Source organism: Psammomys obesus, unplaced genomic scaffold (assembly GCF_907164565.1).
Source record: "Psammomys obesus unplaced genomic scaffold, mPsaObe1.curated_primary_1811, whole genome shotgun sequence".
Classification (NCBI taxonomy): Eukaryota; Metazoa; Chordata; class Mammalia; order Rodentia; family Muridae; genus Psammomys; species Psammomys obesus.
In genome coordinates this window covers 1,629,812-1,646,968 of record NW_026590656.1, presented here as the reverse complement: position 1 = coordinate 1,646,968, position 17,157 = coordinate 1,629,812, and the positions used below count along the sequence as shown (strand labels likewise).

The following is a 17,157-nucleotide window of genomic DNA, read 5'->3' as shown; positions in this document are numbered from 1 at the left end:
AATCCAAAATTCATTTGGTCACATAATTTGGTATTAATTATTGAAGTTTTTAATAAAACAATTTTTCGTAACATGCTTAATTTAGAAAGAGCATAAGATATTATATGTGACTAATTTTCATTAAATACTTTATTTAATTTACTTAAATCTCAATGTTATATATTGAAATTAAAAATACATATGTATATATTTAACAATCCAATACAAAGTTTTGAAAATATATAATACACTAGGAAAAATAATATTAGACTATAAGAAATTTGTTATGCCAATAAGTTAGCTAAAGTCAATTCTTAAAAATTAAACTATTCAATATACTATTGAGAAGCATATTTATATACTTTAACTTATATTAGTGCACCAGGAAAACTGATAGACATTAGTATGCTTTCATAAGTGGACTTATATTGTAAAATTTATTTATTTTCTTGTTCCACTAAAATTGAGAACTATTACATTTTTGTTTTAAATATTAATTTCAATTTTCTAAAAACTCTAAAATGTACTCTCATATGCAAATTTGGTTTATTTTATTTTACTTTTAGTTATATGTATGTGGGGAATGTGTGCATGTAAATTCAGGTGTCCTCTGGTGAATTAAGCCACTGGAGCTGGAATTATAGGCTGTTTGATCTACTAAACATTGGTTCTAGGAATTGAATTCAAGAAAGAGAAGTATGTACTCTTAACAGTTAAACCATCTTGGACCTTAAAAAAATGTTTTGAACACTCAGAATTATTATTTTTTAATTACACAATACATTTGAAACAAGGTTATGGAAAAAAAAATAAAGAAGCAAACTATATTAAATTCCCAGAACATTCTTAACATCACACACTAACAGAGCCAAAGAAACTGAGCCCTGGGGGGGTCCTGCGGAGACTGATACCCCAACCAAAGACAACACATGGAGAGGACTTAAAATCCTGGCTGAGATATAGCCCATATACTCAGTCTCCTAGTCGAGTCCCTAATAAACGGAGCAGGGAGTTTCTCTGGCATGAACTTGGTGGCAAGCTTTCTGATCACTGCCCCCTGGGGGTGCAGCCTTGCCAGGACACAAAGGAAGGCAATGCAACCAGACCTGAGGAGACCTTATAGACTAGGGTAAAATTGAAGGGGAGGAGGACCTCTTCTATCAGTGGACAATGGGAGGGGCATAAAGGGAGAGGGAGAAGAGGGTGGGAGGGTGAGATTGGGAGGAGATGAGGGAGGGGGCCAAAGCTGGGATAAAAATTGAATAAATTGTAATTAATGATAATTTGCTTGTTTGCTTGCTTGTTTGAGATACGGTATCTCTGTGTAGCCTTGGCTATCCTGAATTCACTTTGTAGACCACGCTGGTATCAAACTCATAGATATCCATCTGCCTCTACCTCCACAAGTTCTGGGATTATAGGAGTGTGCCACTGTACCCAGCTTCAGGTTCTTTTTTATTTATTGTGTCTATCATTATGAGAAGATTCACCATTCCATTATCTCACACGCTGTTTCACAGAGCCTACTACACTATGACACAGTATTATATATGCTTATTAACTTTTGTATTATGTATGATCTGTGTTTGCCCACCAGCATAGAAACAGCAATTTAACTTTCAGTCATGTCTATTTCTTTAATAGGTATGGTTTGTTTAACAGTCCCCACAATCATATCTGATATGTAAGCAGTCAATGTGATAATCTAAATAAATAAACAGCTACATGTTTTAAATACTGAAAATGTGCTAGAAATTGATTGGTTAATTTCTTTAAAAAAGCATTTTTTTGTGTATAAAACGAAGAGTAATTGATTTTAATCAAACTTAATATTTTTTAGTGGTGATATATGCTAATGCATATTTTTGTTCAATGCCTTGAAAAAATAGTTTATCAAGTGAAATCATTCTAGAGAAATTAGGCCACTTTCATAACTGACATAACCTTATTTTGCATTTTGAATTATGTGATAGAACATAATTTATCAAGTCCTTGACAAACTGTTGCCTCTATTTCTCATTCTCTTAATTTCACTACTTTGCTTAGACACCACGTTTCCCTATTAGAATAAAAGGAAATTATGTATAACATATAAAATGTGCAACTGTAACTTTATTAAAGTAACATTAGTCTGTCTGAAACTATTCATTTTGTAACTCCCTTTTTGTTTATAATTAAAGGAATTAAGGCTCACTGTCCATTGGCATGAGTCTGAAATTCTATCACTTCTCATCTAGAGCAAATCAGATACACCCAATGGATCACTCCAGATTCTTTGATGTTGTTAGTCATGGCCCCTTGCTGCTGACATCAGATCATGCAAAGTGGTTCCATATCTGTGATAACTGCCTCAGTCCCTCAGTTAACTTAGGAGTGTCCAGGTCATCACTTGATATGTGAAAGAACACAGCAATTAGAATCACAGGCATTTAAGGAATAATAACAATAAACTAAAACATGATAAAAATAAAAATTTTTATCAATTTATTTTTTGCAGGAATTTCAGCCTGCTTTTTGCTTCATGTGTATGTGCTCATCTATGGGTGTGTGTGCCCATGTCTGTGTGATTCATACATGTTTTCTCTGTTTGGGAGCATGTGAACATATATGTGTATAAAGTGTATAGAGCTCAGAGATTGATGCTGTGTATCTTCCTCAGTTACTACCCATTTTATCTATTAAGGAAGGATTGCTCTTTGAACCTCATACTCACTTATTCAGCTAGTCTAGCCAGCTTACTATGGGAAGCCCAGTTGTGTCTTCCCAGTTCTGGGAGTACAGGTTGACAACCCTGCCAGGGTTGTCAGGCGTTTCCATGGTGTTAGTGTCAGAAGTCATGTGTTCATGCTGTGGAAAGCACTTCACCTGCTGATCTTCTTCTTGGCCACACAGGTCACTTTCAAATGCACACATCACATAAAATTCCATTCACTCTGCCCATCAGTTGGCCATCAGGCTCAGCATCTGCTTTGACAGTCTATACTGCAGAAGCTTTCAGAGGCCCTCTGTGGCAGGTTTCAAGGTTGTTTCCTGTTTTCTTCTGGCTTTCAGAGGCCCTCTTAGCAGGTTCCAAGGTTGTTTCCTATTTTCTTTTTCTTCTGCTGTCCATCCTCTTTGCCTTTCAGGATGGGGATTGAACATTTTAGTTAGGGTCCTCTCTTTTGCTTAGTTTGTTTAGATGTACAGATTTTAGTGGGTTTATTCTATATTGTATGTTTATATGAGTGAGTATATACCGTGAGTGTCTTTTTGCTTCTGGGACAACTCACTCAGGATGATCCTTTCCAGGTCCCACCATTTACCTGCAAATTTCATGATTTCCTTATTTTTCATTGCTGAGTAATACCCCATTGTATAGATGTACCACAGTTTCTGCATCCATTCTTCAGTTGAGGGGCATCTGGGTTGGAGGGGACGGGAACTCCACAAGCAGAGCAACAGAACAAGATGATTTGAACACAGGGAACTTCCCAGAAAATCATACTCCAACCAAGGACTATTCGTGGAGATGACCTGGAACCCCTGCAAGGTGTAGCCCATGGCAGTTCAGTGTCCAAGTGGGTTACATAGTAATGGGAAGAGGGACTGCCTCTGACATAATCTGATTGGCCTGCTCATTGATCACTTCCCCCTGAGGGGGGAGCAGCCTTACCAGGCCACAGTAGAGGACAATGCAGCCACTTTTGATGAGAACTGATAGACTAAGATCAGAAAGAAGAGGAGAACCTCCCCTATCAATGGACTTGGGGAATGGCATGAATGCAGAAAGGGGAGGGAGGGTGGGATGGGGAGGGGAGGGAAGAGGGTCTTATGGGGGGGATACAAAATGAATAAAGTGTAATTAATAAAAAATTAAAAAAATAAATAAATAAAAATAAAAAAGAAAACTCTTTGTACAGATTGAAGTGTAAGCTTTGATACTAATGTGTTAAAAAAAAACAAATGCACACATCACATTATGTTATGCAAATCTATACATTAAAAAGTATTGGAATATGTTAGGTTGGCTATAAATTGAAGATTGTCTACAGTAATAGAATCTATTTGATGATAGACTGACTCAAAGAGACAAGGGCACTATTTTTCAAGAATTTTGGTTGTGCCATCTTTGGCAATCATATTTCCATAATTACTTTTGAAAGACAACAGGCAACTTTCCCCATAACATCTGAATCCTCTTAGTTGTGGTGGCTTATTTATTCTAAATCTTAGTGAAATTAGGCAGGAGGAAATAATCAAATTTGCAATTTTATCAGAATTTAAATGATACAGTTTCATGAAGGTATTTTTCTCTATCATAATAAACACAATGACATGTGCCTTTGCTATGTGCTAAAAGCATCACTAGACATTCATGGTTACAAAGCTCCCATAAAAACTGTATAAGGATAGCTGTATATGCTTGCAGGATTAATGCAATTTACAAGTGTTTTGCATCCATTCAATTAATGCTTGATGGTCTCACATCTTGCTCAATTTATGCACATATAAATGTATTATAATAATTAATTATGATTCTAATGTTTTTACACATGTAAACTCATTACATATTGTCTTCTGCATTTGTAGATCGCTAGTAGATAAGAGAATTTTTAATACAAACTGCTAACTTTAATCAAATAGAAGTTAAATCTTAAACCAAGTGCATGGAATAAAATAAATTTTTATTCTTTTTCTTCACTTCAGAATAAATATTTAGACAGTATAAATCTTTGAACTTAACATGAAACATATATATAGAAGGAGTGGTATATTTATTTAACTTAAATATGCACATGTTATGATGCTGTGATGTTGTTTATTTTATTCTTTATTCTTTTTGGGAGGATCTTTTCTTTATCTTTTCTTTTCCTTTTTTTTGGTACAAGGGACTAAACCCAAAGCCTAGAAAATGTTAGACAAATTCATTCCTTCTGAGCTATATTCCCATGTGTGTATGTGTTAGTAATGGTTTCATCCAACTTTGCAGCTTGACGCTGAGCACCGTCTGGAGTCCTGGCTGGGCTTGAACCACTATATTCCTTCTCATCCTCCTGAGCTGGTGAATGCCACATGTGAAAGGCATCTCTTTAATGACTAAATTAAAGATGTGATATCTCTGTTAATACTTACTTTTAATTTCATCTAAGTATAGTATTGAATTAAAATAATTTCATATGATTATATTTAATTTTTAAAAATATTGCCATTGAATATTCTAGCAGCAAGTCCTGTTTATGATCATAAGGCTCATTTTTATGGCATCTAATTTCTCTTGTTAGTAGGGAAAGAACGACGTCAACATGTATCTTTCCTTTAAAGTTTTTGAGATGGTCTGAAAAGACAGTTGTTTTTGACTGGTATTTGCAGACTAGAATGCTAAGAATCACATAGGTACTGTTTCCTGGAGCAACTTTTTAGCAGATGTCAAGGTTCTGAAATATTACAGTAGAATTATCTGGCTAAGTATTCCTACCCAACTTCCGTTTTCCATATACAGAAGTGATATTATACAAAGGGATACTATGTATCTGTGTATATCTAGGTACAACTTCCTCTGTCTCCAATTATTAATACACAGCACTTAAAGTCCTCAGAAAAAAAGTATTGCAAACACTTATGAGTAGTACTGTTTGGTTTTTGATTCGGCTCCTGACAGACAAAGGGATCCTGTGGCATTTGTGATCTGAGCAAGGAAGCATCTTCAATCTAATGACGTAAATTCTAGATGGCTATGTATAGGGGGTTGTCACTCTAAGGACAGACCTAAGGAGAAAATTAGAAGCTCCAGACCCACAACTCATTCTCTGTAGAAATAGGAGGAAGATGAAATTAAAATGTGATCACGCCAACTCGATGAAACTTTTAAAAAGGTTCCAAAGTCTGAGATTTAGCCATTTATGAAGATACATAAGGAAACCTGCCCACTCCAAACTCTACACTTTGGGGCCCTTCAGAATTCACCTTCAGAGCCTCTTTATTGACTTGTTGGTTTGTAACCTTACAGTATCATTTGCAGCAAATGAGCAGCAGTTGAAGTGGGCTGCATTCCTGAGCCATTCTAGCAAATAGTGAATGTAAGGAAGGATCGGATCGAGGAAATTTCTCATTTGTGGCTCTTTCAGACAGAGGTTGTGGGTAATCCGAGTCGTGCAGGTGGGAGGAAGATGCTGTATGGTTAAGCTCTTCCTGTGGGTGGTCTGGGCTCCTGACAGTTAGTGCTTACAGCTGAATTGAATTGTAAGATAAACCAGCTGGAGCCAGATGGTTGTTGCTGTAGAAAAAAAAAAAAAATCGTACATCTGGGTGTAAATGTTCTATTTTTGTTTTAAATATCTGAACTAGTTTATGAAAGTAATTGGACAAGAAATAAAGAAGGTTATCATTGTTTTCCAAAAAGACACCTTCAGTGGCTACTGTTGATTTTGGAGTAGATAAAGAGAACAATGCCCCTCTCAGAGGATCACAGAAATGGACCGTTCATATGGTTACGTAATAACAACATTCCTGTCATTTTTTTTTTTTTTTCAAACAGGACCAGTTCTTTCCTGAATATAGCAGAAGAAAGCAGAAATGAAACCTAAAAGAGAATCCTGATTAGCCGATATGGTGTTCAAATTTACCGTGGAGTATTGACCTGGCACAAAATAGGCATATGATCATACAGGTGTCTGTACACACAACAAACTTATCTAATTTTATTCCAAGTACTCACCAGCAGGATTTCACAACAGATAAAATATTTGCTAATTTCCTGGTAAGTGAATTCATCTTATTGTTAAATCATTTTTAGATTCTTAGTTTCTCTGTGTATGGGTTTAAGAGAACTTTTATCAATGTAAATATTAAACTCAATTTTTTCAAAGCACGTATATTCATAGAAGTGATATTTATCAGACAACATGTTATTGGAAAGGTCTCTATTCAAGGATAATATGCCACAAAATTTTTTTTTTTTCCTTTCAGGAAGATAATTGAAATGATAGCACCTGAGTTCTGCTCCTCTTTGTTTGACTATCACATTTAATCATGGTTACACAGTAGCACCGAAATCAGGACAAAAATACAAGAATTACAAGAGAGATCTTAAATGATATGGGCTCATTGCATGCTTCATAAGGACTCATCTCTGAGAAAAGAATTCCAAATGCCAAAATTTTGCTGTGTTTTCACCTAAAATAAACAGACCCCACCCAAACTAAACAAAAAGATACAACAGACTGATTTTTGAATAGGTATGTTATCTACAGTTCATAGGAAGGAGTCCTTTTAAATAGAAAAAGGTTGATTTTTTTTTTTTTTACATAAAGCAAGATAGAGTACAAAAGCACAGCTTTTGTAATTTTGGTAATTTTGCAATTATACAAACGTATTGCATAGTATGTGTAAGAAAATAGTTCCATTTTTCATATATCTATATATACAAGAAAACATTTACATTAAAGTTACAAAACAAAGTAAATGAATAGTGGACCTGATTCAAAGAACTGCATAAATTAAAAAATAAATAAATAAACTCCAAATTGTGTGTCTCCATTGTTAGTAAATATCCTTGCACATCTTTAACCCTGTTTGGCTTTTATTTATAAATATTGAAACAAATGAAATATTAAGACTAGAAACCCAGAAAGAATCACAGTTCATTGTACCTCACAGCCTTTCACACTTGTTGTTATGATCCTAGGGACTGACCCATGTCAATTAACACTTAAAAAATAGCCCTCTAGTTCTAGAAATATTTCAGATTAATCCTATTTTCCAGAGATTTTTTTTTTTTTTTTTTTTTTTTTTTTTTTTTCCAAGATTTTTTTTTTTTTTTTTTTTTTTTTTTTGGCAAGCAATGAAATTTTAAATCCAACTAAGTTATTCCATCCTGAGACCACTTTGGGTGTCATCTTTATATCCTGGTTTTAAGAATACTGAGGCATTCATTTCATGTGTATAAAAAATATGCAGAGCACACTACTAAAGTGTTCTTTCTACAGCTAAAGCAGTAACTAATGGCTTTAGCTCAGATTCCTGCCAGAAGCGTGTTTACTTCCTGTGTCATCACTATAACCCCTATTTATTGAATAAATTAGTAGAAGCAATAGTGGTCTAGAGTTAAATATAATGGAAATCTTGGTCTTTGGTCTTTGACATTTCAGTGACTACTAGATTACAGTTTAAAGCAATATCTACAAAAGTGTGGAATGAGATCATTCATAAATTTATAATTGGGGATAAATGTGATGTTTTCCTTTTGATAATGACATTCTGCAGTAATCATTACCATAATATATGCTAATTTATGTAGCAAATAACTTACTGAATGTCTTAGGAGGGTCACATGAGCAATTCTAATTAGACCAAAGCTACATGCAGATGAGGTAACAAATACCTCAAATACATAAAACTCAAAAATGAGTTTGGTGATGGTGGTTGTATATAGAGCATTAGACCATTAAATAGTCTCAATTATAATTTAATGTGATATTGACATTGGATGCTATAAACTATAATACTAACAACATCAGATATTCTTCTAGCTATAGCTTCCTTACAAAGAGATACTAAGTTCCCAATAATGAAATCCATTAAAGGTATTACTGTACCAATGATGTGTTTGTGAAATGAGGCACTGCTGAATTGAGTGGTAAAATTTTAAGGAACTGTGTTAGGCATAAAAATTTCAGTACTTGGCCATATTAAACAAAACACATTTTTTTTTCAAATGTGTGTGTGTGTGTGTGTTTTGTTGTTGTTGTTTGATGAAAGTCAATAATAAGACAGTAAGCAGGATGCTTACATTCGGCAGATGTTATTTTTAAGTCTTAAACAGTACTTTAAATAATAGCCAAAAACATTCTTCTTTTACTTAACACATGAATCAAACATGATTTCCTCAAAGTGAAATGCTGTTCAATTGGTAAGAGCAAAACCAGGAATATGAAGAAAAAGAATAGGATACTGAGAGTTTTTGTCTTTTTGTTTGTTTGTTTATATGACACTCATGAACAGCTCTTTAAGGAGCAGATCATGACAAATTCCAGCAGGGCAGAGGTTGATGGACTTAGTGAAGATCATTAAAAGCCTTCATAAAAGATTCAGTAAAATTAAGAAATGAACATGACCAAAGAGAATGCTCTAGCTTAGTGTACCTTCCTCATAGAGATCTATGCTGCAGCCAAAATGATTCAATATTTCTAAAGAGAATCTAAACCATTATGTATAACAAGAACCTAATTCAGAATTCCTACAGCTAAAAATTTGGGGCACTAAAGTCTAAGATTTCCAAATTGTGCTGTAACTGAATATTGTTATTTTTTAAAAATAGAGAAATAATTATCTTCCCTGGTTTAAAAATTATGATTCATAATAAAAATTAAGACAGTTAAAATTTAAGAGAATAAAAATTAAGTAAGCCCAGTGTCAGGTATTGGAGATACCTGGCTATGTCCACTTTGTTTTTTAGTGTGTTTGAATTGTTTTTATATTTTAAACATTTCACCATTGAAGTATTATAAACTTAAAACAATGCTCTTTATATATCTTTTTAGCCCTAGAGAAACTGAACTTACAAATGTATCTGAGTTCATTCATTTCTGAATCCTAACAGCAATTTTCCTACTCCAATTCATCCATTTCCTGTCTTGCCCATGGGATCTAAACCCAAACATGAAGTTATGAAAATCATCACAGCTGAGTAGAGTCTATTGTGGCATATCTAAAAGTACTATCTTTCCAGTGTGATTTAGAGAAGATAGATTTTGCATTATTTAAATAAGGTGCAGGGTGTGTGTGTGTGTGAGTGTGTGTGTGTGTGTGTGTGTGTGTGTGTGTCCATTCTGATCAGAAAAACTTACAGTTGGAAAGCAATGGATAAATATATTCTTCAGTTCCTGGACCTTCTTATCATTAAAGATACAATGATTCTTTACTAGGAAATCAGAGACCATAAGGTACATCTTCTAAGCCTGTAACAGAAGCTTAAGCTTTGAGATTACTGCACTTAATGAACCTGAAACAGTCAATCAGTTCAAGTCCTTATTGTATCAGGAAGTCATCTACACCATTCTCTCTTTTATATTTGAACATCTTCCCATTCTAAATCTGTCAAGTTTTATGATACTTTCCTGCCTGTACTTTTCAGAATATCTTTGAGTTGAAAAATTTGCCAGCCTTACTCTTAATTTCTTTTGTTTTTGTTTTCTGATTTATTTTTGCTTTCTTTTGAAACAGGGTCTCTCTAGATAGCCCTGGCTGTCCTGGGTCTCCTTCTGTAGACCACACTGGCCTCAGACTCATTACCCTTTTCCTTGGTATCTTGTGCTATGCATATACATTTTGAGTGTTCACTTTTACCTTGTGAAATATATGTTCTTAGAACATGTGAAATATATATTCTTAGAACATGCTAGTGCTAGAGGAAGCCTTCAGAGGAGGTTTGATAGTTTTATTGTAAAGTCTGTGACATGTTCTTGGTAAACTGAAGCCTGGAGACATTCTCAGATAGCCCAAATCAGCTTACTGATTTGTGAAAGACTTTAGAAACAGGGAGAATTACAAACCACAAGGATTAACACCCTTTGATTAGAAAATTCTCTAATTGTTTTAATTTAGCATGGTTAAAACATTGGTCTGTCCCAAATTAATGCAGACCATCTTCTTCAACATAACACAGTGATCAGCACCCACGACTCTCAGATTTCTTGTGTTATATGCTGTGTATCTCGTTTGCAAAGACTATTGTGCAAACTTTCTATAGTAATTTTTGCTAGAAATGTATTAGGCTCTCTGTTATGACTTTTTTCAAGACATTATGTATCTCTACTTTTATTTCGATATTGATTCACCTGTTTTATAATAACCCCAAAGCACAAGTCCGATACTACTTTTGAAATGTTCAAAGTGAACTGCCTCACAGAACCTTCTGCACAGTGTGGAATGTGCTCAATGATACAAAGTTTTGCCTGTTCCTGGATATGCTGGAAATACAAATGAGATTGCTTTGGCCAAATAGCTCACTTTGCCAGTTGGCTTATCCAAATTTTCTCATTTTTACTAACCAAATTACTTCAACATGTTTCAATCTTTTCCTTCACTCTCAGCTCTACAGAACAGAATTTCAAAGATTCTGCAGCCACTGAGCCCTGAAATGCAACTTCCACATGCCTATTAATGGTACACAAAGGTACAAGAAGAGAATGATGGGAGAAATTAAGGACTTACCTTAGAGTCATCAAATCACCTTCCAAAACTAGGAAATCTACAATACAAGTTTGCATTCTTGTATTGTGTCCGTTACAAAAATTTGAGTTTAAGAGTGCTGTGATGAACAAATCTATGATACCCCAGAGTTATTTATTAGGAACTCATTTATAATATTGGTCAGTGGAGCATGGACAGAGCTGTGGTTCATGGCGAACTATAGCTTAACAGTCTAATAAAAATAGCTAAATGCTAACAGTCGAATAGGAGTGTGACTAGCTTCCTCAACCTAGAAAGCATATATCCAACTTCTGAACATTTGCCTTCTTACCATTTTCTTTTCTGGAATTTATAATTTAATTTTTATCCTCCTTAAACATTAACCTCAAATTAAAAGATGGATACTAAGCTTGAAGATGATGTCCCTGTGGAAAATGAATTCATTCTCAGCATTATGCATAACATTAGCATTTAATTAAAGGGTGGTTTAACTTTTGCAGTTAAAATCAAGTTTAATGTAAATGGAGCAAACCAAAAGGTGTTGTTAAAACACCGGAAGGTAAGGGACACCATGTGTTTTTTTTTTTTTTTTTCCCTAAGGAAATAACTGATGGATTCCACATCAAACGTACATCCCTCCCTCCTTGTATTGCAAGAATTCAGATGTTTTGTTAAAAGTAAATGTGTCACATGCAGTAACCACATAAATATCATGTAAGGCCATCCAGATCTGACCAATGACCGCATAATGGTATTTTTGTTAATTTTTAAAATATTATATTGCTGAGAGCTTTCAAAATTATCTAATGTACAAAATTCCAGACTTAATAGACAAAGAGTACCAACATACTGAATTGAAAGAAACAAAAAACTCAGGGAGAGATTCTGTCTCGTCATTTCATTTAGTTAAAAATCATGTATTGAATTTAATTTTTTTTTTTTTAGTAAAGCAAGCATTACATAATGCTTCAAAATTTTAAAATTCTGGGAATAAAAGTTTACGTCCAAAAAAGATGAATGGAAAATTGTGCTTTCGGACAGCAGAATTAGTCTTCTGAAGGGGTTAAGTGTTTCATATCGCCATTGGATTTGGGAATTTAACCGGGTAATGTGTTCGTGCGCAGTTCGTAGCCAGGTTCTGCAAAAATCTAAAACTGTGTGCTTCACTCCACGTAGCAAAGGCACCTAAATTATTCTCCCTTTCGAGCAAAGGTCATGATCCAGGTTTCCTGCTGAAGAGGTTTTTCCCACAGCTGAGTCAGTCACACTGTGTTGAGCATGGTGAATCAGGAAAGGTGGAGGCCAGTCCCTGCTGATCCTGGAACAGTTTGCTCTGTGGTCCATCTGAAGAAGCTCTGGACTGATCACAGGGGAAACCGAGCAAAACCGTGAAGCAGACGGACTGGAACAAAAGGCTTTTCTGGTGTGAGGAGAAATCAGTCGCTTCAGCTCCACAAGCAAATGCTGCTACTGGACTGACAGGTGGAGCCTACCCCAGCTGGAGAAAGGTAGAGTTTGCCATTGGGGCAGACACACAGTTCATACACTGTCTGTCGAGAATTTGAGGGGCTTGGTGAAGAAGAGAAGGAACCGGTTGGTAGATTTCCTAGCCGGATTGTATCTGCATTTAGAAAAATCTGGGAAGAAAAGAAAAAAAAAGAAAATCTCAATTCATTTCAGCTTGGTACCTCCCTCAGAGCTTTGCAGCACGGTTTGGCAGCACAGACTTTTGCTGCTCAAGATGTTTTGAACAGATTACAAGCCTGCTTGCCGTCCAAAGGCTCTGCTGCTTGTCTTCCAGTTTGAGTGATGGGGTTCTGAGAGCAAGCCCCCTACAGAAAATGTAGTATTGAATAATCACCTCAAGGAGCCAGTTCATTAAAAACAGCAGCAGTAACAACACGCACAGAAAGTGAGTGGCTGTGGTAGAGGCTTCCCATGTAGATCATTAGTCTGAAGACTACATAGAATAAGAAGAATACCAGTTGGGATGGCCCTACTGAAGAGGGGTGATTAAAAACATTCTCCATTATCTCTCTCTCTCTCTTTTTAACCTTTGTGAAAGAATGAGTAAAACCATTTCTAAAACACTCAGGAAAGGCTCGCAGTCTAAGGATCAGGTGACCTAGGAAATCGTGACCAACAGGTCATGCTTGAATTATCTATTAAACTTCAGCTGGTTTCAGCAACTAATTTGCTTAACCTTTTAATTTGGGGAGTTACTTCACTTATCTAAAAATTTCTGTTATTCTGCTTCTTTATTTGTGTGTGTATCTATGTTTGTGTGTATGTCTGTGGGTGTATCACTCTGTGTGTGTGTGTGTGTGTGTGTGTGTGTGTGTGTGTACCATTGTTCTTGAGTGCAGGACACTAGCTACAGTTGCTTCTCTCTTTCCATCTCTAGTCCTGGGGATTGAATTCAGGTCACCAGATTTGGCAGCTTGTACCTTAACCCATTAAGCTATCTCAGTGGCCCTTCACTTGTTCGTAATCACAGAACCCAACTGAGTGCATAGACAACCCAAAGTTGAAAGGAGTTGAGCGAGTCCTCAACATACTCTTTCCTTGCCCTAGTAATTTCTTAACAGTACTTCTGTCGGCAGCTTGGCTGCAGTCCACATCTGTTCTATTCTCTCCTTCTCTATTCATTCTATTGCCAGGGTAAACTTTCAAGATATGCAAACCGAACCATGTCAATCCTAGTGATGAAAGTTCTCTTGTAGTTCGCCTCTTATTTCAAATGAAAACTGGGATCTTCCCCCAGACTGCACATCTTGCATGGCCTGCCCTATTTCCCTAACATCATCAGCTCCAACTTACCCTGCTCATATATTCACTTTCCATGATTTAGGCAAAGTACAAGTCTCAGAGCTCTTTTATGTTTCACTCCCTTCCTGTGGGATATTTGTTCCACACACTTCTAGATTCTATAGATTAACTATATGCTTGGGAAACAGCTTCACTTGTGAAAGAGGGACCAGTTTCATCAATAAATCCAGTCACAGTGGCTGCTGGGAAGAGAAAGTACTGTTTCTTTCACTGAGATAGAAACATAAGGCAGGAAGTTAGAAAAACTAGAGATTGATGCCAACACCACATTCCCCAGCCTCCCCAGGTTGCAGCACGGATGGGCTTGCCCACCTCTGTCTTCTGCCAGGGCAGTTACTGTGATGCTGTTCACTTTCCAAGTTCTAAAATTGGTTTGTCTGCTCTGTATTGCCCCATAAAGCCACGTAATCCATCTGCTCTGAAACACAATCCCGTGACTAGAATCACTCCCCAGAGTTTTGAACTCAGTGCTCCCCATCTTCTCTCTAACAATAATCCATTTGTTTCATTTGTACCTGCTGAAATCAGTACAGTTTGTCCCCCTGAAAATGTTAATCAATTTTTGGAATACAAAGTCTCCCTCCGTAACATTCCAGCACTTTTGCTCTTGTGTGTAATTGCACTGTAGAAATGGTCATATCACTAAACTCTTCATTTACAGTTAGGATTCCTTTCCTTTAATGCTAAATATGCAGTTCCTTGTAGCATTGTGTCTAAAATGACAGTGCTTGTCCATAGTGTAGCCTTGGATTGTCTGGAAAATTCATTCTTCTTCATTTCAATTATTACTTTGAGTGCCTGAATACAGAATCCGGTGATATGAAGTAATTTATGATCTAAGGCTAGTGACATGTTTTAAATAAGTGATGATGATTCTTTTTTTGGGTATAGTAGATACAGGACAGAGAAACAAACCAACCAACATCAAAGTCCTTTGGGAAAAATATTTCCTTTCTTTTAAATTATTTTTAATCAGATATATAAAAGCATAAAATTTCAAATTAGTGCATGCTATGCAATTTCCCACATATGTATGCACTGTGTAATATTTAAATTAGGTTAGCAACACTTAGTTACTTAAAGAACTATTAATTTTTTATGATGAAACTTCCCAATTTTTGTCTTTAAGCCTTCTGAAATGTCCACATTATTACTGTTATCTATCATGATCCTATTGGGCAACAGCAGTATATCCAAAAATCCTTCTTTCTCTCTGACTATAAATTAGCACAAGCTGATTAATTTTTGGAAGAACGATTCTGAACATCCAAAGAGACAAGTAAAAAGGACTCTTTTCATGCTAACGTTTAAAGCTAATATTGAAGCAACAAGAATTTGAAGGCCTATTTAAATCTGTCTTTGGAATGAGTACTTTTCAGTAGAAAGTAAAAGGAGTTTGTTGAATACTGTGTTTTAGAGGTACCCAAGATTTCCAAAGCATGATGTTTCTCGTGAAGCAGAACCTTGTGTCTCAGGGAGCACCTTCAGCGGTAGAGGGTCAACCCTGCAGGGAGACTCACCTCCCCTTCTGTGGACTGCAAGTGCAGTTCCTTCCTGCAGGCAGCCTTGAAGTCACCTGCGGCAGCGCTCACCTGGACTCCGCGTGGAGCCTCCATTATCAAGGATCTGGTTGGTGATTCAAGCCTAAAGGCAAGCAAAATGTCATTTGCAAAGAGAGAAAACTTATAAGTAACTGAAAAACAAAGCATTAGTCAACAGGATTTAACCACTCTTCACACAGAGCCCGTTTAAATCCACATCCTCACTTTTATTATAATGATTTCAAGCCCAGTTAAGTTTTAGGATGATCTTTTTCATTACTTCATCTTGTTTTTTTTTTTTTTTTTTTTTTTTGGGGGGGTCCTTATAAAATCTTCATTTGTTCTTATCAATTATTTACTCTCATGTATAATAATTTAATAACATTTTCTTAGGTTAGTTCTCTTTATCATGCTCAAAAAGTAGGTCATCATGAGTTTACATGTTTAAATCTTTAATATATTATCAATATTAATGATGGGGTTTTAATAAAGAAATTGGCATAATTTAGCACATATATACTTTTCAATAAAGAGTTCCAGCTTTGTGAAAGTGAAAAATCTTAATGAAAATCATTAGATTTTGCAATCCTTCAATAGTGCTCCCTCAAAATTTTGTAAACTTGAAAATGTTTAAAATGTGCATTAAAAAAATTCTGGAAATTTGCCTTTCTCTGTGGCCTGATAAGGCTACCTTACCCTCTCAGGGGGAGGTGATCAAAGAGCCCACCACTGAGTTCATGTCAGGGACAGCCCCTGTTCCCTTTACTAGGGAACCGACTTGGAGACTGAGCTGCCATGGGCTACAGCTGAGCAGGGGTTTTAGGTTATCTCCATGGTCCTTGGTTGTAGTATCAGTCTCAGAAAAGACCCCTGGGCCCAGATTTTTTGGTTCTGTTGAGGAAGACAATGCAGTCAGTCCAGATGAGATCTGATAGACAAGGGTCAGATGGAAGGGGAGGAGGACCTCCCCTATCAGTGAACTGAGGAAGGGGCATGGGAGGAGAAGAGGGAAGGAGGGGAGAATTAGGAGGGGAGAAGGGACAGGGCTAAAGCTGGGATACAAAGTGAATAAATTGTAATAAGTTTTAAAAAATCTGGAAATTAACATAACAAACATCATGTTTTATATGTTTTATATGTATAAATGTCCTTGTTTCATTCAGACTAGATGACATCAGTTTGTGAAAGAAAATCAACAGACAATAGAATGTAGTTATGAAATTCCAGGCAGGAGATCCAGTGGGCCCAATCTGGTCTTTTTGTGGCAAGTTTTTCTGTTCTGAAGTAGCTGTCTCATTTCTCTTTACCACAGAACATCAGAAAGAGGCTTCTCACAGTCTCTCCAGCACCATGATCCAAAGCTACTGTTTCCCTCTGAGACAAGACCCAGAGCCCTTTGCAGAAACAAATCCATGAAACAGGTTGTGAAATGCCAAGGCTCAAGAAAGAAATCACACTTAGCATGGCTTGGTGGCAAACGCCTGTAATCCCAGCACTCAGGGAGACTGAAACAGGCAGATCTCTGTGAGTTTGAAGCCAGCGTAGTCTACAAAAGTGAGTCCCGGATAGCCAAGGCTACACAGACAAATGTAGCCCAGAGAGAGAGAGAGAGATAGAGAGAGAAACAAAGAAAGAGAAA

At 36.1% G+C, this 17,157-nt stretch overlaps 1 protein-coding gene across 2 annotated transcripts in view; it reads right to left on the bottom strand.

Annotated features, from left to right (window-relative positions):
• Positions 1-12,593: 12,593 nt before the first annotated feature.
• The window catches only part of Sgcz (sarcoglycan zeta), a 404,776-nt gene continuing 400,212 nt past the window's right edge, over positions 12,594-17,157 (bottom strand). For both annotated transcript variants that reach the window (XM_055608087.1, XM_055608088.1), the window contains 2 exons: positions 15,498-15,621; positions 12,594-12,785 (listed from right to left, as the gene is read on the bottom strand). In XM_055608087.1, the coding sequence (XP_055464062.1) occupies positions 12,594-12,785; positions 15,498-15,621 (316 nt within the window). The remainder of the gene's footprint in view (positions 12,786-15,497; positions 15,622-17,157) is intronic.